Raw genomic sequence first — 24,588 nt, forward strand, 5'->3', positions numbered from 1 at the left:
TTTGGAAGGTTTTTGGTGAGCTTGTCAGCATGGCTCCAAAGAAAATGCAGAGCAGGCTGGCAACTGACTTTAGACAGGTTTTTCCCCAGAACTGAGCCTGCAGCTAAGAGGCAAAGAAGAGAGGAAACCCCTGAAGGAGATCTCCCCGATGTCCCTTTGGAGGGGGACCCCATTCTCCCTCTTCATACTGTGCTGTACTGTACTTTTTTTCATGTTTTTGAAGTTTAAAAATAAAATGCATATGTTTCAGAACTGTTTAGCCGTATTTACATTGAACCTTATGGGAAACTTTACCTCGACTTGAGACCAACTCGAGTTGCAACCAGAGTCACGGAACGGATTAAGTTCGTAACTAGAGGTACCACTGTATCTGGATAGTCAAAAATCTGGATGATCACTAGAATGCAGGAAAGAGCTGACCCTGATTTACAAACTCAGTTTGGGAGAAGGTAGTGTAATTTGGACTGCCTTACCGTAGGCCGAATACTTGAACTGTATCTTCTTTCTCTTTGATTGTTTGCTAGTGAGTTTAAATTTTAAAAAGTGTTTATACCTGACTTTATAACCCAGATTCAAAAGTTTTGGATGAAGAAATTAAAGATTATTTGGATAAAGTAAATATTCTGAAGATTAATACATAGCTAAACAATTTTGGATTCAAATATATACTTTGATACAGAGAATTTTAAAGATTAACATTCAGCTGAAGCCAAAACTTTTCCTTTCCGGACTAATGGATAAACAGTTAGAAAGAAGCCATGGAATTTAAATATGTGATTACTGCAGCAAGATTATTGTATACACAAAGATGGAAAGATTTGATACTACCCACTGTGGAGGAATGGTTGGTAAAATTGACAGATCTTGCTGAGATGGATAAATTAACTTCTTTGATTAGAGAAATGACACTACATTTATTGGTGACTGGAAACCTCTTATGGACTTTTTGTGTAAAAATGAAAAAAAGTATGGCTTTGATGATTAGGCAGGATAGATTATAGAAGGAAGAGTATTAGGATGTAACTTTAGAGAAACAGCTTATAATTGTACTTATAACTGCTGTGAAGAATATTGGAAGCCACTTCTTTGTATCTTTCTTCCCTTTTCTATTTTTCAACTTTTCTTTTATTGCACGTTTTGCTTTCTCTGCTTTTGCTTTTTTCTTCCTTCTTTATATTACTTTGTATTAGTTTTTATCTTCTTTTTTAAAGCTTCAAGAAAAATTATATTAAACAAATGAAGATTAACACCTGATCAAGCTTTCTATTTAGTTGCATCTTTATCATTTCAAGGATTGATTGATGTTATTACAGCAATGTAAAGTAGTAAACCTCCTGGTTCAGACTGTGTTTTGTTCCTATACTGTTGAAGCTTTATTATGATGCTTTGTTGAATAAATTAGTTCCTTCTTAATTTTATGATGCTGTCAGTAATTCATCTACCACAATCTGGTTTTACACAAGGCCATCAAGCATCATTTGAGTTTATTAACTGATATATTAGATATTAAGTCAGATAAATTGGATTTGGCAGTGAATGTGAAAAGAGTCTGTGACGTGGTGCAATTTAAATGTCTGAAATGCTCCTTGCCTAAATATGGATTTCATTATATTTTTATTATTTGGATTAAAATTAAAACATGGCATTCTAATCTATCAGACAGAGTAATTGCAAACTGAATTATTTGTTTACCCATCATGATGTTTCATGGAACTTGTCAAAGATGTCCATTATCCCCTCTTTTATTAATTTGACTTCAGAAACATTGGCCTGTTTAATTCCAAATTTGAAGAGGTACAAATTTTTAAATTGTTTGTCTTTGATTGTTATTGATACCAGTAGATGGTTACAAATGCCTATGACACTTTGGGAAGGATTAATATTGTTAAGATGAATGTCACTACAAATGACAGGCTCTATGTTAATACCTGTTAAGGTGTATAGATAGATTGATAACATATTGTAATGGTATGCACAAATGACCTTGGGAGAGAGAGCGGAGGAAGAGCCACAGACCAGACAACTGTCATGCAAAAGGTATCTCAGTCCACAGAAGGGGCGTGGAAAGCATCTCAGAAGGGACCCTCCTTAGTTTTCCAGAGAGTAAAAGGAAAGGAGGGGAGAAATACTTTCAGATGTGCAAGATTCCGCTAATGTAGCCTTACAATAAGGATAGAGCTAGTACTCCTGGTTGTACTTATCTCGACGACCTCAAAGGGCTAACATCAACCTTGTTTTATGAAAATCATTATCTGGAGTTTTCAAACCTTAAATAAGGCAATCCAAACTTGGGGCAGCAGCAGTACAATAATTTTGCAGAGTTACAATAATTCTGCAAAGTAATCTAGTATTGACAGAGACACAACTGAGAGGGTTATCCATAGTCATTATCTACCAACTCCAATAAATGCTTCAGTCCCAGTTCCAGTGATTTGCAAAGGAATCTGAACTGGCTATCACTGGAAACTCAATTGGCCAGAACAATTTCTGTTTTTTGATAGGATTTTATTTACTCCTGGAAAACCTCTATGAAAATTACATGCATCACAGAGATAAAGGACAGGTGCCTTTAATAACTACACTTAAAGAAAAAAAGATAAATAGATCTTTTTCTCCAATATTAGTAGAAGAGGTCATATGCACTGAACCAGCGAATTGGCCAGAAAACAAACTATTGAGGAATAAATACATGTTGCCTGGAAGGAGGGGGAACCTTGTTTTTCCTGTTACCAGGAAACACACCCCTTGTCAAGAAAGCTGTTGCATCAATGGAAAAACTAGTAACATCACCATGCATTTAACAGGCAGAAAAATAGGCAGGTTGATCTGCTGAGCCTTGAGGAAACAGCAAATGATATTGCTGCTTCAATAGTACACTTCATTTGCATACACGTTTGCAAACCATGTTTGATTTCAAAGGCATGTAAAACTCAATGGCACACCTGAAAAGCAAGGTGTTGGAAAACCTTTATCACGATTATGAGGTTGATAAGAGATGCACTGTAACCCTTCCAAGATATGGGATGGGAAAGGGTTCTCTATACCTGAAGGGACTCAAGAAAAGTCAGTTTGCCAGTCCTACCACAATACATACCCAAATCCCACATTTTTCAATGGAGTTTATTTTCAAGCACCCATACATAAGAGTGCTTATCTCTATTTTCTTGGAAGTACATTCCACTTTACTGAGTGCTGTTCATTCCAAATAAAAGGCTGTAGGAAACTGGATATGAGGAAGCCTCCACAAGGGCTTACTAAATGCAAGGTCCTCTTCAAAATAATGACTGTAGTTCAAATCAGCAGTAGCCTGTCAAAACCCCGCACACATTGGAGAGCTACTCTTCTTCCAAGGTTGTCCATGAGTCTTTTCTTCTCCCCTGTGATCAGTTCCTTTTTGATGGACAAAATCAGTATTACCTGATGCAATGCTTCAAAGTCTGCTAATTCTAACTCCAATATCAAGTGACAGCCGTTAATAGGCAGTCTGCTCCCTTCAAAACTGTAGCAACTTTAGTCACTATAATTCAAGTATCTAAATAATATTGGGCTAGAGTGGGTAATTTTTTTTCCTTATAGGGTTGTGCTTTTGACAGCTTCATCACAGGAAAAAATCTAGAAGGTGGAAGTTTTCCCATCATTGCACTCACCTGGTGGTAACACTTTCATCTGATGAACTTTTGCAGGCCACAGCAGTGTTAGAAACACAAAGTTTACTTGTCAGCAAAAAAGTGGCTATAAATTAACCTCAAGTCACTAAAAACTGGATGTTGGAATAATGTAAAAGCAAAAATGTTCTGTTTAGCATGATGTATACATAAGAGGAATTAAATAAGGCATACTCTGAATATATTAGGGACCACCATTTTGATTATAGTAACATTTCAGGTATTGTTGATTTCAAGACATCTTACAGTAGAGGAAAACAAGGAATAATCCATATTGTATCTATTTTGGAACAGGCTGGTTAGGGGTTTTTTTGATACCTGGAAGAGATATTTTGTCCCAGAAAAATGGAAAAACAAAAATCATGGCTCACCTCATGTTGTACATGTGCATAATAATTGTTACACAAGTCCACCAATAATGTAATATATGAAGCAATCACATACCAAGCTATAAATGACTACAGACTATTGTCTACAATGACTTTCTCCCTCTTGATGTTCTTCACACATGTTGAGGCTACAATGCAAAGGATGGCAGGAAATTCTGAGCGTCATAGTTCCAACACATCTAAAGATTAGTCTGCCCAAAGTTCTTTGAGAGACATTGCTTAGCTTTGCTAATGAAGATCGCTGACACTGCAGATGTGGGAGAGAATGAGAGTGGATCCTTCAGCGACTGATAATTAATTACTCACCCACTAGACAAGAAGAAATTGCATTAGCCTTTAAGTATTATTTTAGAATTTTACAATGGAATTCTATTCACATTTACTCAGTAACACATCTAACTGCATTCAGCTGGCATCATTCCCAAATTGCTGTTCAGAGGATTATCTGGGAATAAGTCGCATTCAGTGGAATTCAGTCGGTTTTACTTGAATAAACATATATAGGACTTTCCTGTTATCCTTCATTTAGTTCTCGGGGAAGCTCCTCTTCACAAATAATATTCACTGATTATAAACATGAGGTTGTCAAGGAGGCTCAAGAAATCAACCAGCTAATTCTGATAAATGTCCTCCCTTTTCAGATACTAGTATTAGCTATAGGTATGGTTGCTACATCACTATCAATTATGTTACCTCGCCCAAAGTATCAGGAAATGATGTCTACCATGTCTACCTATCACAGTGTTCTATTTCAGGGTAAATAATATGACTTAAAGTTCAGAAAAGGAGCAAGAAATAGTAACCAAATAAAAACAAGTGATAAGTTTTTTTCTTGACAAGTCACTATACCATTCCAGGCTTTCTATCTTTGCAAACCATCCTTATTTCTGTCAATTCACTCATGTATCACCTTTGTCCTTAAACTTTTCATGAGGATCTTATCACCAACAATGTATTTCTCAGACATTCCCTTCCTGTCAACTTATTCATTCCTTCACATATTGAAGTTCAAACCCCATTCAGTGTCTCTATATGACCAAACCACTCAATATACTTCTTTCACATGAACACTGTAGAACTGTATTAGTCTATAGTGGCAAAAAATCAGGAGGAGTCCCATAACACCCTTTCTGATTAACAAATGTTATTAAAAGGCATAAGGTTTCATGAGCTGCGGTTTACTTCATCAGAAACTTAAGAGTGGCTAGACTGATGTAGGATTTAAATTAGGGTGAGATAGGGAGGGGTAGGCAGGTTGATTATACAGAAGCAAATTGTACAGCTTACTAATACCTTATTAGTTAATAATTGCACTATGTTAAAAACCCATTGTGTTTGTTGTCTCTTGTCCCAACCTGTCTTCCCTTCCCTTCCCCACCCTAGTTTAAATCCTACATCAGTCTTGCCACTCTATGCATCAGATGAAATGAGCTCTAGCTCATAAAGCTTATTCTTGTTAATAAAAATTGTCAGTTGGAAAAGGTGTGACCAGACTCCATCTGAATTCTTTCATAAGGGTCACTTTCTTTTCAATCTATTTATTTGCCATTCATATTTGCCAAATATCGCCCAATGTTTTATTCTACCCAGAACTGAATGCATTCTTTGACTATGGTTAGACTTCTTGCTAAGACATGGTTTGCTTAGCCATGATTTCTTTAAAAAAAAACCCCACAATTATTTGGATTTGTAAAACACAATAAGCTATCATTTCAAACCATAATAGCTGAATTCACTCAATACCCTAAACCAGGCAAAATACATGATGGCTTAATCTGCTGTGTGAACCAGCCCTTTTATTTATACTGTGTGATTGCAGAAACTGGCCAGGTGTAAAAGACGGTAAAGTTTCTAATAATTTAGGGGAGAGAGTTAGCATTGGATTTGCAAGGAACCATTAATAAACATTTGACATTTTTATAAGCATGCAAGGTGGAATAGTATTTATAATGGTTAGAAAACAAGGCCCCATTCTTTGCTCCTTCCCATGAACAGCAAAAACAAAATAAAATATGAAAGAGAGGCAAATTTGCTATTAACGCGTATAAGTTTTACAGGTTGCAGAATTTAGCTTCTGTTGGCATGAAATGTGGATTACAGCAGCAGAGAAATTTTGATTTATTTAATACACATAGGCCTATTCTTGTGATGAAACATTTTAAAGAGGCTAGCTGAATGCTGTGTGCTCCTTTCTCTTATGAAATTCCAAGAGGATGAGAATTGAGAGGTAGAAGAGGGCCCATTTCAAGACACTTAGCCGGGGACCTCAATAGGATCTGTATTTCATTTAGACTGTTGGGGGGATCAATCAGGCTATACACATACTGTATTAAACAATCAATCACAGAGACAGGAGATAGCCAATATCAGTCTGGATTCCGGGCACCCCGAACATATATCTATACTGAACATTAGGCACAATTCAAGAGCAAAGCTACCCAATTACTAAAGCCATTTCAGTGAGAAGAATGTATATGATTAGCCTGACCACTAGAAGTCCAGTAGCAGCTTTAAAAAACAAACAAAAACAAAAAAAGAGATTCACATAGAAAAATGCAGCACTGTATTCCACAAAGCACTTCCTATTTTGCATTTGTTCAAAATAGATTAAGCTTCTCTCCTGACAGCTGCTGATCACTGGGACAGGAAAAAGAATGGCATCAAATCCAACAGTTTGGGTGAATCTCTGACATCAGAAAAACTTTTGTATTAACTATATACACCAGCCTTCTATCTGGCAACTTCCAAAATATTTTGGACTTCAATACAAGGCTGTGCTGACTTAAGGGACTTGCAGAAATTAAAACACACACCTGGACATCACCAGGTAAGAGTAAGTCACTGTATATTTCTTGGACACCACTTTAAAAGACAGTACTTTGAGGAGGTATTTTAAAAACAACTTAAACACAGAAAAAAACTTCACAAGATCCATGAAGCGGTCCCTACAAAATAGTATCTATCTATCAAATACCTATCCCATCCCACCCTATATCACATGGTTCATCTTCCTTCACATCTGGACTTCATTACAGTGTGTGCTGTCTCAATGGAGCATCTCCATATCATTGAGTATACTTGGCAGGGACATTGACATGTCAGGACACAAGGTAAGTGTTACCAGAAGGCCTGCATTTTCTTAAAAGCTTTATTTATGCCCTAAAGATGTTGTACAGACATGGATCTGGTTCTTTCTCCTCTGTGCAACAGTGTTGCTGGATAGTAATTCCACTGAAGTCCAGTCTCTAAACTGGATTACCATGAGTGGCAGAATGTTAAGAGAGGTGATCACCTTTACAAATGTCTGTGCACTGAAAAAGGCAAATGCAGTTATAAATAGTAGATTAGTGAAGTCAGAAAAATATGCACAGCTCACTTTGACCTAGCATTGTAAAGAGGAAAAGAGCATTAAGCACAAATGAGTAACCAATTCACTGAGCTAAGTAGTACATATTATGTTAATGCCTTTTCTCTGTTGTTGCAGTTACAAAAATGCATACCTTCATTTTTTTATATCAAATAGTGGACCTGTGAAACCTGTAAAAGGTATTTTGGAAGTACCTGTTTCCAGAGCTACATATTTTAAAATAAAATAAACCACAAAAGTTTTTGTTTGTATATGTGTATGCCTGCATATAGGCATATCTAATTTCAGCATCAATACTAGTACTAAGTTTGTCTCATCTAAATACAGACTAGTAATACTTCCTATTCCAACACATGCACCTATGAACACATGATCATGCACACAGCATGTCTTCCTGCTGTTTGTGGGTAAGTCAGAATATACAGAATTATACATTATTTAATTTTTAAAAAATGTATGGAGGAGACGAACCTTAGCGTGTCATTTAAAGGAAAATTTGCCATGAGCTATAAATATCTATATATATGCGTGATGGGAGGGGTGTCCTTCTCTCATCGATAAAAACACTGAAGACTGGAAGGCTGATCAACATCATTTCTCCAGCATGTCAAAAAGTGAGGTTATTGACCAATATGCACTTGCATAGAACTGGTTGTGGTCATGGAAAAGAAAGGTTTACCACTGCTAGTATGAAGCTTTCACAAAACCACTAAACCTAGCTTCACTGAGATCTCTTAGCAAAAGTTCAAGGGAGTTCCTTCAGAGTTATTCTTCTCATAGCAGGTGGCGCTGACAGCAATCCAGAAGCCCATACAAAATTCAAGCATCTGCTGGTCATGCTGGCCAAGATGCACCATTCCTATTTAGCCAGTTTAGGAGCCTCCAATGCAGATGTGATCACCTGAGTGAAAAAGATAAAATAACACCTCAGAAACATTGATCGAACAGCACTAGAACTGTTATCAGCTCCGCTGACCAGCCCTACAACAAATAATACAAAAAATAAGTAGATGCAAAACATTCCAGAAGCTTTCATGTAGGATTAAATGACCTTGTCTTTATATGCAGCCAATGCATGTTAAAGAATATTTCTCCAAGCAGATTACGGAGTGAACTATTGTTTGATTGTTTTATTACTGCACCGCTCTCTCAGCAAGAAGTTGTAAACAAGAGAGACAAGCAAACATTTAAAGGAAGACTGATTCAACGACTATCCAGCTAGTTAGAATTAGAGGGGGGCAATTCTCATCCCATTTCTGACTGAGAACATGGCAGGATATACTGTATGGTAACACCAGAAATTAATCTGAATCCGAAAGGCCTTTTCTGATGCAGGCTAAAATGAAAAGGTCTGGAAACCTTCAAAGAGCATGGCCCAAATGACACTGTCAGCAGCTCTGGAGATAAAAAAGAGAACCAATACCTGATCCTCCCCCATCCATACTGGATTCAACGTCAGGGCAGCACAATTCCCCACCTCCATCCAGAGGCTATAGAGAGATTAGGCCTTCAACAATTAAAAAAAAATCAAACTAAAGCTGGGGTAAATTGTCTGTGCACATAGGTACGAGCCTGATCTCCATGCTTCTGAACTGAAAGTACTTTGAATACAGGTAGTCTTCAAATAGGTAGGGCCATTCATTCAGCGACCGTTTGAAGTTACAGCGTCACCAATGCCCAGTCCCCAAAGTCAGGGCTGTTGCAGTGCTCCAGTGGTCACGTGATCAAAATTCAGGTGCTTAGCAGCCCGCCCACATTTACGACTGCAGGGGTGCTTCAACTCCTCCCACTCATCTATCTCCCTCTTCCCATCTCTGCCCTTTTGGCCACCCTTCACAGAGGCACTGGCAGCGCTGGAGCTGAAGTAAAGGCCTGGAGCCTTTTGCAGTCCCAGCTGGCTGCCACCATCCCCAGGATTCTACTACAGCCCCAGCACCTCTGCTGCAGCTGAGGAATACCACCTCAAGCCCATAGCACTCCATTCTCCAAACAGCACGCACCATTCTTGCAATGTTTCAGAAGGCTTCTGAGGCATTCTAAAACCTTGCAAGAAGGCTGTGCCTGCTGTTCTCCAAACTGCGTGTGCCATTCTTACAATGCTTTGAAAGGCCTGAAAAGCTTTCTGAAGCATTGTGAGAATGGCACATGCTATTTGGAGAACAGCATGACTGGCCTCAAGAAGAAGGCCTGGCGTGGCCAGCAGCTGCCTCACATAGGGCCAGGCCGGGTGCACCTCATCAGTGGGAGGAAGATGGCGTAGGTCAGCTGGAGGTGGCAGGGCTGGAGGTGGCAGGGCATCAAGGCTAACAGGGCCAGCGGAGAGCAGAGTGGCAAAGCCAGCAGGGCCAGTGGAGTGCAGGGGACTAAGGTCAGCATGCTGGCAGGGCCAGCAGAGTGCAGGGGGGCAAGGCCAGCAGGGTAAATGGAGTGCAAGGCGGCAAGGCCAGCAGGACCGGTGGAGCGCAGGTCAGCAAGGCTGGCAGAGGCAGCGGAGTGCAAGGCGGCCAGAAGGGCAGAAATGGGGGGAGACAGGTGGATGGGGGGAGTTGAAATGGAGGCAAGGGACTGGGAGGGACCAAGCCGGGAGTGGCTTGGATTGGGGTGGGCCCTCGCCTAACAACCGGAGGGATTTGGTTAACAATGGCAACAAAAAGTGCCAGGATTGCTGTCGCTAAGTGATGAGTCCCGTAACATCGCGCCTTACGACCACACCACTTAGTGATGGAAATTCTGGTCCCAATTACCATCGTAACTCAAGGACTACCTGTACTGACAGGAATTCTAAACTATCTGTTTAGTTCAGCCTGTTTCCTTGTACCCTGTTGGATGTTGTCTTCTACCTTGGTTTATATTTCTTTTTGAGCAGCCAAGCATGCTTCAGAACAGCACTGGGCTCCTCTGGTGGCTGATATTTTCCTCATCTTATGGTCTGGCTCTGTGAAAACCCAGAGTTTATAAATTGTGTGACAGCATTTCTATTTCTAAGGCGGCTTGATAAGTCCTATCTGGGACCCAGATACATTCCTGTAAATAAAGTTGACACTATTGCCAATATTGTGTAATTGCTTTGCTTTTTAATATGCCACCTTTCCTTTTTTTAATACCAAACTTTTTGAAAAATTAGTCACTTGATTACTTAGCCTGATAGGTCTCAAAAGAGGTCTTTGTGGGCATTGATGTACTATGTTACCACATTCAATCTGACATGTATTTGGTGTCTAAATCTTCTAATTTTTTTAAGCAGTGTGGTATAGTGTGTTACATTAGGATCCAAGAAACAAAAGTTGTGTGACGTAGCTACTAAAAAGGCAAATGCTATCCTGGGGTCCACTAACGGGAGCACAGAGGTCAGCTCACAGGAAGTCATAGTTCCACTCTACTGTGCTCTGGTCAGACCCCATTTGGAATACTGTCTCCCGTTCTGACATAGCACCAGAACAGGGCAATGAGAAATTGAAGCAAGATATTGAAGAACCTGGAAACCAAGCCTTATGAGGAATAGTTATGGTATGTTTGGCTTACAGAAAAGATAAGCAAGGGAAGATATGACAGCAGTCTTCAAATATCTGAGAGGCTGTTACACAGAAAACACCAGAACCAGAACTAGTGAGTTAAAGCTTTGAGAAAGCAAGCTTTTGCTGGACATCAGGAGAAACTTAACTCTACAAGCTATCAACCAGTGGAACAGGCTGTTACATGAGATGGTGAATTCCCCTTTGCTAGAGGTCTTCAGAGGCTGGATGGTCATCTGTCAGAAATTCCCTAGTAGATCCTGCATCAAGCCAGAGATTGGATTGGATTACCCATGAGGTGCCTTCTAGTTCTGTGTTTCTAAAAAACCCCATTTCATCATGAATGTTCACTGGATATCTTTTAGCCACTTTCAACCTCTTCAGAAGGAAAAGTGGAATAAAAATCTATTCTTATTGCTATTCTTTGTGCTGCATTTTTATTCAAAAGGCAAACCATTAACTAAACTAATAATATTATTTTCGTACTTGTGTAAGTCTCTCTTATTGCATATGTGAAATACAGTGGTATCTCTACTTACGAACTTAATCCGTTCCATGACTCTGATCGCAAGTCGAGTTGGTCCCAAGTCGAAGTAAATTTTCCCATAAGGTTCAATGTAATTACCGTTAATCTGTTCCAGCGTCCGCAGACCACGCATCAGGGGCGGAAAAACGGCCACTGACCACGCGGCAGGGCGGAAAAAATGGCCGTGGACCACGTGTCAGGGGCGGAAAAACGGCCGCGGGCCACGTGGAACAGGCGGGAAAATGGCCGCGGACCACGTGGAACAGGCGGGAAATGGCCGTGGAGCCCGTGGAACGGGTGGAAAAATGGCCACGGACCACGTGGAACGGGCGGAAAATGGCTCGTAAGTCAAGGCGAATTCATAAGTAGAGGTAAATTTTTGGGGCCAGAGCTGATCGTATCTCGAAAATTTCATAAGTAGGGGCATTCGTAAGTAGAGGTACCACTGTATATACACACACATGCACACCCATATATAATAGGTTACAGGTTGACTCTTGGATTATCATCAGTGAAACACCCATGCACTCACAATATTCTCACTTCTTAGAACTTCTGGATATTTTGCAACTCTCAAAGGATGTACTTTCCTTCACATGGATTTCCTTCATTTTTTGTGTCCTTGCTTTTCTTTTCTTGGTGAAAACTTTATATTTCTGGTGAACAGCGATGACCTGGTAAGTCACACCACACTGAAGCTGAGATATGCAGACTGCTGTTGTGCCTTGCTATATACACAGCCTTATTTTCAAAAGATACTCATCTATTACTCTTCTTTGCCTTCTGGTAATGCTGGAAAGAAACAATTACAAAAAAAGAACAATTAGATTTTATAAGTTCAAAAAAAGAGCAAAGTTGGACAACAAAGTTTGAAATCATTGATGGACTGAATAATTTGTGACATATCTTCTGTAAATGCTGTAAACCAAATGTTTCTGGCATTATTTTCAGAGAATAAGCCATGTAATTCTAATATGCTGGCTATGTTTTAAACCTACAATATATCAGTGCTGGAATAAGATCTGAAAAGCATCCACTAAGCCTACATGTCCAACAAACTTTCCTTCACCTCAACAATCTCTTAGAAACTTGCAGACACTGCACAGGAAATTTCCATGGGATAGCAAAATTGGCTTGTTCATATCTGACTTTCCAAAGAATACAATTTATGGATTTCCTGGAGCTAAAATTTGACTATTTATACATATGAATAGGTCACTGATTTTGTCCAAAATGCTCAAACAGAGAGAGTGCACAGTTCCAACATTATATTGGATAAATTCTATAAAGAATCTCAACCTCTTCTTCATCGCTCTTCCCTCATATAATGTTTTCCTCAACTGCATTTCTATACATATAACCAGAGCACACACACCCTTGTCTAAGGAATCCTGGTAGATGCATAAATGTGAGGGTGTGTACTTATATGAAGATTTGTCCTCTTCTGAACTCAGACATCTGTAGGCTGAAGCCATACCCTACTCAATTCCTTGGGCAACCAGAGTGTGCTTCTGTAGTTGATTCTGGAGATGGTAAATGCTTTTTTGGGATTTACCATCCACTTGAGAAGGGACCATCTCTTGATCCAACTATGTTAGACAAATATCTCCAATCTTCCCATTTTAGAGCAGGTTTTGGAGAAGATGGAAGGGTATTAGTTGTAGGCTATCCTAGATGAAAAACATTATCTGGATTCCTTTCAGTCAAGGTTCAGACCTGGACACTGGATGGGTGCCATACTGGTTGCTCTAGTAGATTACTTTGTATTTTTATGGCTGTAAACTCCTGAGATTGTTTTAAAGCTGGCAATACACATCAAGGAAGGAAGGAAAGGAAAGATCATTTCCCTTTTTCCTATAAAACAATTTCTTTGAAAAAAAATGACATATAGAATTAGATTTTTAATTTAGGTCCCATTTTCTGCACAAAACTATACATACAATTCCACAGAAGGCAACTAGTAAAAGCGTCAGGCAGTTTGTCATAAACCCGATAGATATTATAACAGCAGGTAACAAACATGGATAAGACAACTCTCAATCAGATCTTGGGGGGTTGGGGAAGGGTGGAAGGATTTGCAGCATCCCAATCACACAACTATGTCAGCTTTGAGTATACATTATAACCCTCAGTTTGTGGGTAGAAAGTGTATAAAAATAATATGCTGTCAACAGATTCAGTTCAGGGATGTGACTGGCTGGCTAACTGGCCAAACATTTTGAGAGCTGAATCCAATATATCTGGAAGGCATTAGGCTGGGGAAAACCACATTAATCATTCTTTTAGAAACAAAACAAAACAAAACAAAACAGTCCCCTTAGACCATTATGGAAAGGAAAACAAGAGAGATTCAGATGATTTTTCTGTTTCATTTTGAAAATATTCTATCCTTCTTTAAGAAGACAGATTTAAAATAAAAATAAATTATAAACCTACCTTTAAGCATGTGAAGAATCCCTTCAGAAACATTTCAATCCAAACATAAAGTAGTAGGAAAGGCATGGAGCATGGGCTTCCAGTTCTGGAAAAGACAGGGCCTTCAGAGAAAAGGAAGTTACCAGCTTTTCCACTCGGAAAATCTAATCTAATCCTATCATATCAACTCTGCAATGCTCTACAAAAAGGGGGAAAAATTATAACATTGTCCCAGCAGCTGATTTCCATGTAATCTGGGTACACAGAGAAGGAATTCAAAGTATCTTTCAATAAACTCCTGTAAATATATGTTATTTTAACTTCATATTCAAAATATTTTAACTTTTATACTTAAACCTACTCTGTATCATTTCCAGAAGTAATGTGACACTGGTAATGGCCCTTCATATTTTTTAAAGAGCCATTCGTACATATGAACTTATTCAATTCTTTTTTTTTAATAGAGAAGAACATCTATCAAATATCATTGAACTCCAATAGGCAAAATACTAACTTATCAAGCTTGCAAAATTATATTAATATTTATGTGCATAAATTCTATGTATGGCTAGAATAGAGGGATTCCACCTAATTATCATTTGGAGGAGGGATTATTTAAAAATGAGGGGCAACTCTGACCATGTAAGAACCATATTTTAAATCTCCAAGACCACTACCAGCTCTATCAACAGAATTTAAACAGCTGGGTTAATGCATAAAAACAAAATTGCTTTGATTTCTACATATTCTAGAACACTTGTTTTCAAATAGAATTCTACCTTGTAATGTAAATATTAATAGAGTTTTAAAATATACACATTAGTATAAATCACAGAATTCTCAGTAAGCCCCTGCAAATGACTTCTAATACAAGCATCCTGGTTTTTTGGAAAAGCTATATGAGGCTAGCATTAGAACTGGCCTCTAACTTACTTTGTCATCACAGAAAGCTTCCCTAATATAGCCTTCTATTTGATTATTTGCATTTATTAATACGGTGTTCTGTTGCTTACTGTTTATTCTGTTTTAAATTAAGTAGAAAAGCTTTGTCAGGTCTTGATACTGAAGCTCAGAGGAACCCCCCTTTTCATCGTGCTACTACACATCTGGACCATTCCACGCCAGCAACAGAAGGCAAGCAGTTTAGATCATCCTTTTGGATGACTTTAGACCTGAATTGGCTGCTTGAGTTGAGGGGAAAGGGCAGCCATAAATGTTGGCAAGGGGACCAGTGATGAAATGTGTAGTGCAACATTGCAACACTTGACTTAGATACTTGTGTCCTATATGCCAAAGTTTGCATTGTGACAGTGTGATGCATGCATAAGATTCCTCCTTACAGATATCATAATCATATCAATGAAATTATTCATGTTGTTCACATAGCAAAATAAGTTTAACTTTGGTAAAGAATGTATTGCACAGATTCCAAATACTTTCCTGGGATGGAGGACCACAGCTTTTTTCTATGGCTTCAGAACTTTGGGAAGTTCAGGTTCCCAAAAATTCATATTGTACTTCTGATACTGTATACCCTCATATCATCAAACCCAAAACTAATCTCCATTCACTAAATAGATATTAGATCACTTAATGTGCTGGATGATCCTGGATTAGGGAGTTGTATATTAACTCCCAAATGCTATTCTTCAAATCTTTTTGTAGTTTATTTGGTTGGTTAATTCATATCCCATCTTACCTCCAGCTACCCAAGGCAATATACAGAGCCTACTGTATTGCCACCTATTTTTTCGCATTGCTGGACTGGCTGGGTGAAAGATAGTGAGACTGGCCCAAAGCCACCCAGTCAGCTCTCATGGTGGAAGGTGAATTAAATTTGGGTTTCTCAATCCTAGTACAATACTTCAATTATGCTATCAACTGTCAGGAAAGAAATAAGCAAAAAATTGTGTAATATTTTTGTTTACATCCACAGACTCTGCTCTGCACAATATAAATACAGTATCTCTTATATATGTAGATAAGCATATTTATTTGCATTCAGGGAGGTGTGATGGATATACAGTATTTCTATTCTAGAAGTGGCTTTCAGCTTTGTAATAAATGAGTTTTTCATCACATTTTATCTAAGCATTACTTTAAAAAAAGAATATATTAAAAAATAAGAATCTGCTTTTCATATTCCTACCTTTTCTGATAAGCAGAATTCAGATTCGGGGATGGGGATTTTTCTTTTTTACTTCTTTTATGATCCACATTTTGGAATGTAAGGGTTGTCCCCATTGCTTTCAAACAAATAGTCTTCAGTGTTTTTACAGCAGCGATTGCTACAGAAACTACAATTCTTGCACTTTTTATCTTGGGAGGATGGACAAAATAAAATAAACTGATAATAATGCTACAATGAATGATAAAATGATGAAAAGATCTACAGCACAAAAAACAGTGTGAAAAGGAAGACAAGTTTAAATATTGTTGCATAAGAAAGGGATGAAAATAAGACAAGGATGAGAATAAGTAAAATGATAGGCTGGAACATCTGGGAAAGTAAATACAAAGACAAGATAATACTACATTAATCTCACAACAAAATTAACATTTCAAGAGAAAAAAGATATGCAAGTGGAGGCTTATAGTGCTAAGCTTTGTTTGCCAAGTCCAACTAGCTTCAGTGTGGATCTGTTTTTTAGAAGAAAAGAAGTAATGTTGTAATTGCTTGTTTCCAAAATTCTCCTTAAAACATTACTATCTTGGGCCTAGACTGACTACACAGTACTTCCATGCTAAGAGGAGATTTCATTACCATCTACTTAACTTGCACAGAGAAAACAGCATTATATTGACAGAGCTATTTCCAGTTTTTTCTTATGTAATGGGATTTCTTCCCGCTCTACTTGCTCTGCCTTGCCCCTAGATCCTGCCCAAATCTACCCCAGATAATCTCCCAACTCTAAGCCATTCTACAGTGCTGTCTGTTTCACTGATGGACCACCAACACTTGATACATCACTTATTCTACTGACAGGGAGAATAAAACACTTCTTCATTAAAAACCCCATTGTGAGCTTTTAAACCACCATCAAACGGAAACCGCTCAATCTGGGGATACATTAAGCCTGAATTTGCAACCACTTACCTCATGGATGCTATAATATATATAACCTGTTCCAATTCCATTAGCAGCAGGGCGGGGGGGGGGTGTTAAAAAAAGTCCAGATGACTGTCTCAGCGGTGCAAACCCCTGCCCCTTTTGTATATGTATTGATGTTACATTCATATACAAAGGAATGGGGCTCTGATCACTGCTGAGACCTCCATCCTGACTTTTTTTTACCTCCCCCTGTGGATGATGCTAGATCCCATGGTATTCTACTATTTTTGAGAAAGGAAGTCAGAATGGGGCACTTGTTTCATCTCATATCATAAATGCACTTAGATTCACTGTGCTATTACACACAAAAGCTTTATATATAAATAATGGGATGTGACTATTAAAATAATGAAAAACTAACAACTAACAGTTGTATCATGTCTTAAGGCAGGAGGGGGAAACTTGTGGGGGGGGGGAAAGTGACACTATCACACAATCTCATAATATGGCCTGAATCCCAATCTCCTTCCCCATTCTTTTTGCCATCCCTGTATATTACTTCTAAACATTTTTTTTAAGTTGGCTTTTATATCTTTTAATATATTTGTTGATTGTTTTTAGCCTTCTTGTATGCCACCCAGAGTCACTTGCTGGTGAGATGGGCAGCTCTATAAATTGTACAAACAAATAAACAAACATGGGTGGTCATTGATAGGCCTGTCCTCCATTAAACTGCCTAGGACTTCTTTAAAAATACAGCTAAGCGAGCATTATATCTTCTGGCAAAAATAAAAAAGTCATGAATAAATTAATGAATTTTTGGGATTCCTTTACATTAAAAAATACAAACAAATTGTAAAAATGGTCAAATTCTCATGACAGCCAAATTTTGTGATACCACACAGGAAACTACTAAGATCAGGCAAGATTTTGGCTTTTTTTTTTTAAATTATTCAATTTAACATTTCTGATAATTTAGAATTTAACAAATCTTTTTTGGGGCATTGTGCCAAATCCTTGTGTCTTAAAAAAAAAAAAAACCTGCTGGCCTCTGCCATATCATTCATTTTTTAAAAATGTATAACACTTCCTATTTTAAAAATCTCAAAGCAGTTTACAACCACTTTGAGTTCCTACAGGAAAAGGTGGAGAATGCATAATTTTAAACACATACAAATATGAAGCTGTCCCTGGATGTTCAATTGCATGTAATCACTTCCGCTACGTTACTGCCTTGATTTTATTGTGCAATGATTCTCTCAACCTCCAATAGATAATTTTTGTCCTAACAGAGGTCATATTTTGGAATTGAACAAGACCTAAAGGAATAGCTCTGCCTACAGATACTCTCTCTCAGCATAATTTTTTAACTGAGCCCTCTCCTTATCAAGTACATCAGCAGTTTACCATGATTATTCCCATGAAAAATGTATACAAAAGATTTCTTTCCGTCTCAATGGCTTTCAATAGTTATTTTTCTTTAGTTATGTTTTGCTTCTGCAGGCTTGGTATAGGCTACATATTTGGAAGGTCCAAAGGCAAGGCTACTTGAGTCCTATCCGTCCCCCACACTTTTAGGTTCCCTCTCCATGACTGTTCCTTCCCCTTCTCTTCCTCCTCTCACTGCATGCTATTTTGTCAGAATGACTGCTGGAAAGCAGTTCTTCCTCTTCTGATAACCATAATTTGCCTACCCTGAATAAGAGGTGAAAAACAAGTGAACCATGGCAAGAGCGAAGAGACTCAACAGTAAAAGCCAGAGAGCTTTTGCTAATGGATCCACAATAAAACCATGGGTCTTGGCAGGTGCCTAAATATGCCAAGCCATGAAACCAACATGGCTGATACAGCCTTAGTAACAAATTAGAATTAGGCTGCAAACCATGACCTAGCCTTTTCCATTAAACCACAGAAACTTCCATTAAGCTGCTCCTTCTGCCATTCCTATTATTCAACACCAGAAAGAAAATGGATATCAAATATTCTTGCAATATCTCAGGCAGAATTTTTTTACCTAGATGGCTTACAAAGTAAAAATCTACCTGACTCACTGACAAAGGTTCATCTGTACTTCGATCATCTGTAGACTTTGGAACTTCTAGTCTGTCAATAAAAGCTTGGAGCTCTTTCCTAAAGGTCTTCATCTGGGCATTGATCCGATAAAGAAGTTCATGCTCCCGTATCCTACTGCCATCATCCTCATCATCCATCAGTCCAAACAGGTCCCCGTTGGCCACATAAATTCTTGCTTCAGTGATGATAGTGCTTGTGTCTGAAATTAAGCGGTCTATTGTCTTGCCCAAGCGTTCTGCTTCACAGCGAATATCCTTCATTTGCTGACGGTCTGTGAAGCTTTTTTGCCACCCTGCAGGTGTTGGATAGAAGGATCTCGTAGGAGTCAAGCAGCGGATGTTGCGGACCTCCTCTGAGTCACTTTCCCCACCAATAGGCCCTTCTCTCTTGCGATGGGGGGGACGTGAATCATCATCACTTTCTTTTTTCCCTGTATCACTTTCAGCATCACTGTCTCTGGGGCTGCCTCGGATCCCCAGATGTGAGGCCAGATCATAGCGCTGCATGTTGGACATCAGGACTCTGTTCTCATATTGAAGTTGCATAACTTTGCCACTGAGTTCATTGATCTGCAGGCGGGCGGCTTTGAGCTCTTCTTGCAATGCCTCTGTCTTGGCACTGTCATGATGCCTTGAAGTATCATGAGTCCCAGTCTTGTATTTATATTTGTTCAGTTCTGCTGTGATGCGCTTATTTTGCTCTTCTACATCAGCCAGGTTTCTTCTCAACAGTTCGGTTTCATCCTCAACTAGCTGCAGATGCTGTCGTAACTCTGAGAGAGATTCATTCTGCTCCCCCATTAGGGGATTGGCTGCCCCTGAGAAATCATCTCCTCTTAAGTCATCGAGTTCTGCCTTCAGCCCTCTGTTTTCTACTTCCAGTTCCACTATTTTCCTTCCCAGGATATTGGCTTCTTCCTCTACTAACCTCAGACGAAGTTTGAGTTCTGCTTCTCTTGTGGTAGGTGGGCCTCCAGCTTCCCCTTTTGGTAAGGGACTATCTAAGTCACCATATAACGACCTATACTTTTGCAGGTCATGTTCAAATCTATCCTTTTCTTTGTCTATTTTGGCCAACTTTTTCCTCATCAGAGCTGCTTCCTCTTTGACAAACTGCAACTGGCATTTCAGATCTTCATTATCCTCCTTATAAAAGGGGGGGAAATCAGTAGTTACTTTATATATAAATAAGAACCCTACTTGGCAACAAAAAAATAAAACCATTGGTATTTATAATAACAAAAGTTCCAAAAACCCATTCCAAGTTTTTTTATGAATTTTAGTAGAGGCAAAATTCATCTGATCCTATTTTCAATACTCAGCATACTGTAAAAGCAAGATATTCCAGCATATCTGCCAGGCAATCAGGATCAGCCTTACAATATGTTCTCAGTTAAAAATCCAAAAGCCTATTCAATAGCATTTAATAACGCTCAACAATATTGAAAACAATTAAAGCAGATTTTATACTTCAACAGGAAGGAATGACTATGGATATATATACCTTTTTGATACACACATTCATGTTTGTTATTTATACATTATGATTTATATGTTATAATTTACCAAAAATATAGGATCAGGAAAGCAGTCATGTAAAATAACTGAGACTTTGACATTTTAATTATTGATCCTTGAGAGAAAGGGCACTATTATCAAATAAACATGTCTGTGATATTTTTTCAAGAAGATAAAGCCATGCTCTTTTTTTCCTCACTGTAGTATCATTTCAGAGAACCTCAAATTATTCATTTTAAATGCAAGAAGCTACAATCTCTGTAATTTAAATAGCAAATTCAGATTTGTATCCACAGAGAATGAAATTAATGTAAGTACGATAAACAGAATTAATGAAGTCATTAATTTCGTGGCCCTTTGGACCACGAATGTCACAAAAATAACAACAATTTTCTTCCTGTTGATTAAGGAAAAATTAAATCTTTGCCTAGCTGTCAGCTAGGGACACAGAGTTTACTGGAATGTACTAGGGGGCAAAATAAGTATCTGAAGTCACCTCAGTGGGAGTCTGCTGTGTCTTTTTTTCTGATTTCTGCAAGTCTTTGCTTCCTCTTCTTTTCATGGACTGCTGTAAAAGAAAAACAAGATGAAATTAACATTTTACTAAATATGATGCAATGCAAATCCAATAAGTACTTGAATTTTTTTGCAGCTGTTTCACAAGCCAGAAAAAAATCACCTTTACCTAACATAACATTAGGTTTATATTAGATACATCATACAAAATAAAATTACATTATTGCTTGTTTAGATGCATTCTGAATAATCAAAATATCTGCAAATAGCCAAAAAAATATTGCAAAAACACTGAATGAGCACAGCCTAAGGAAACTCTTCCATAATGATAGGCTCAAGTGCCAGCAAGTCCCTTTTCAAAAGGAATAGAAAACTTATTCACCTACAGTAAAACCTTGATTTAAAAGACCATGCAGGGGGAAGAGGTATCAGCTAAACTCAAATGTCTTTTAAACCTGAAGGTTCCCTCCTTTTTTTCTTTCCCTTTCAAGTAGACTAAAGGCCTTGAAGGTATGTCATTCTTGGGGCCAACCTTTGGGTCTGCTGAAGGGCCCTTTTTCCTCCAATTGTTTTGTCATTGGTTGGAGCTAGACTCAGAGGTCATGAAAGGAATAGCTACCACTCCCCGTCATATCTCTACTGGTGTACCTCCTCATCCACTAGAACTTCCCAGAACCTTTCTTCCTTCTCTCCTCAGCATTGGCTCCAGTACACGGCCCGTCCCATCTACCCTGCATTCCCCCCAGTGCTTCGAATTGGGCCTGAAGATCTCCTAGTAATCAGTACAGGGACTTCAAGACTGATGTTACTCTGCATTATTAACAAAAGTTTCTTTCATTCATGGCCTTTCTGTGTTGGAGCCCATTTATTATTTAGACAACTAAAACTCAAAAGCACATTGTCCAAAACACTGACTGACAGGTCTAGTGCCAAAATTTAAACTTATCTTAAAAGGGGGACTTCCAGTCCCATGGTCACAACCGTTTTCTATACAGATATTCATGCCTCTGATTCTGATAAATAAAGAACTAAATATGGCCCTCAGACAGCCAGTTAGCTAGACTCAAATTAGGCATTATGCATTTATCTAAAATACTATAATATAACATTGTCTGTCACATATAGAATGGTTATAAGCTGGCTAGAATCTCGCAGGTTAGTACAAATGCTTTTGCTGGGCTTGGAGTTAGCAAAAGTCAATGTAGATTAAAGTGTTAGCCTAATTCAATCACAGTGACCTATTTTCACCAACCACAATTTCCACATGCATTCAACAATGAACATCAACTAGATAGTGCTACAGTTCTCTGCACTGAAAACTGGGACAGCAAAAACAATGGTTGCAAGGTGAATGATATAACTGAATGTATTTATTTAGTGGATTTATACGGCCACCCACCTCATATACATGACTCTGCATGGCTAAAAATATTAAAAATGATGAAAAAATATACAAAAAAATATAAAGCCCCTAGCAGCTGGAAAAAAAATACAAAGCCACAATAGAACATTGTGAAGAATGGGCTATATCCCACACCTGGGGCCAAGGCTCAGGGACAGGGCCAATCTGATCTCCAGAGGGGTGATATTCCAGAGGGTGGGTGCCATGACAGAAAATGTTCTCCTCCTGGACCCTGCCAGCCAACACTCCTTAGCTGACGGGATTAGTATAAATTACTCCTGGCCTCCAATTTATTTCATCCAGACGTTGCAAATTCATGCAACTGGCTGGTTTTGTTGCATTTACTCCTTCCTTCCTTCCTTCCTCCCTCCCTCCCTCCCTGAGATATTTACCAATGGAGGTGTCAAGTAAACGTTTCTGGAGAAAGGATTTCAAACACAAGATGACACAGCACAGAATTTCTTTAATCTGGTTATTTCATTTCAAAAGATGGCCAAAATAAAAGCAGAGTTTCTATGCCTGAACTTCATATCCAGGGGATTTGCAATGAAAACTTCAAACAGAGATCTATAAGTAAAGACCAGCACTTTGAATTGTATGTGAAATGGACTACTGAGAATAATTGTTTGGAATAAGCAAGTTGTATTGGTTACAGGAAGACAGATTCCAGCTGAGTGTTAGGAAAGATTTTCTATCAATAAGAACAATTCCACAGCGGAATCAGTTACACAGAAAGGTGATAAGCTCTTCTGTGCTGGATGTGTTCAAGCAGAAGCCAGTTAGTTAATTGTCAGGGATGTTTTAACTTGGATGCCTATACTTGGCAGGGTACTAAATTAGGTGGATTAAATGTTCCTTTCCAATTCTTTGATTCCATAATACTTATTTCAAGTCTCAGCTATAGCATTTCTGGTCTGACTTCACATTTAAGAGGTCACTTAAAACCTTTTGTCTTGCCTTTTGCTGTCCTCCACTTTTGACTGGTTCTTAAAGCTTAACAACTCACATCCCTTACATATTTTTGATTTACCTTAAGCTGCTCATAGGTTAGTTCTTGAGTAGAACACAGAGAAAGAGAGAGAGAGAATTGTCCACAGGATCCAGTGCTTTCATCCTTTTGAAAGTACTATTATGCTGTCATCTCCATCTCTTGTGTACATGCATGCAGCGTGATGGTCACACAGAAGGGGTAGAGCAGGGTTCCTCAAACTCAGCAACTTTAAGATGGGTGGACTTCAACTCCCAGAATTCCCCAGCCAGCCATGCTGACTGGGGAATTCTGGGAGTTGAAGTCCACCCATCTTAAAGTTGCTAAGGTTGAGGAACCCTGGGGTAGAGCATGCCCATCCACCCATCTTAAAGTTGCTAAGGTTGAGGAACCCTGGGGTAGAGCATGTAACATGGCACTGCTTTCATTATTTGCCCTTCCCCTTGCCCCTCCTTGTGGATGCCTCTGCACACAACCCCACACCCTCAACAATGCTATTCAGAATTTATGTAACACATTTTTGAACCGCTATCAAGATGACACCAATCAAGGTATATTGCTTTTCCCTTTTTTTTTTTTGCTTCAATAGTAACCCTAATATTATGATAGATTGTGAAACCAGTAATTAAAAACACTAATCTTTATTAAGTACTACTGAAATCACTTCCTATCAATCCCTGTATCTGTCAAATCCTTTCAAGATATTATATACAACTCTTCCCACAATTCCCCAAAGTCCTGGTTTTCAATGGAGTAAACAACCCAATATTCTTGTACTGTAAAATTTTTAGTGGAGAACAAGACCCTGATACAGAACCACAATTACAACCATTCTAAATCAAGTTATCATAGATCCAAACTGTCAGTATCTTTTCAAATTAAGGGATAGTTAAACCTCTTGCATCAAGTGCTTCTAGTAATTAGGATAGTCACTATCAAACATATTTTAAATTAATATAAGCTTTTCTTTATATGTCGGGGGAAACAAATAATATATGTGTCCTTCAAAATAGTGGTGGATGCAATCATCCAAAACATGAAACAGGGTTTTAGGTTCAACTAAAATTGTTTTTCAAGATTCTTAATTGGAGAAATGTGGTAAATTTAGTATTTCACTATTATTCAAAATGCTGGAGAACCAGTGTGGTATAAAAGGTTTGGTACTG

The 24,588-nt window shown here is 38.4% G+C and overlaps 1 protein-coding gene across 5 annotated transcripts in view; it reads right to left on the reverse strand.

The window, feature by feature from the left end:
* Positions 1-2,523: 2,523 nt before the first annotated feature.
* LOC103055577 (microtubule cross-linking factor 3-like) overlaps positions 2,524-24,588 on the reverse strand; it is a 30,734-nt gene continuing 8,669 nt past the window's right edge. Inside the window, exons 4-9 of one of the 5 annotated variants that reach the window (XR_015796769.1) lie at positions 21,013-21,084; positions 18,969-20,144; positions 16,024-16,193; positions 13,896-13,980; positions 12,003-12,251; positions 2,524-8,322 (exon numbers count right to left, since the gene is read on the reverse strand). Coding sequence is in view for 1 of the 5 variants with exons in the window: in XM_025168347.2 (XP_025024115.2) it covers positions 16,264-16,374; positions 18,969-20,144; positions 21,013-21,084 (1,359 nt within the window). In the remaining 4 variants the exon portion in view is untranslated. Of the gene's footprint in view, positions 8,323-11,991; positions 12,252-13,895; positions 13,997-16,023; positions 16,375-18,968; positions 20,145-21,012; positions 21,085-24,588 lie in introns of those variants that run through there. The other 4 variants (XR_015796783.1, XR_015796773.1, XR_015796768.1 and 1 more) reach the window with 4 other exon arrangements.

This window comes from Python bivittatus, unplaced genomic scaffold (genome assembly GCF_059951505.1).
Source record: "Python bivittatus isolate LINGU-HERP-01145 unplaced genomic scaffold, Pbiv_v1 ctg000020_np1212, whole genome shotgun sequence".
NCBI lineage: Eukaryota > Metazoa > Chordata > Lepidosauria > Squamata > Pythonidae > Python > Python bivittatus.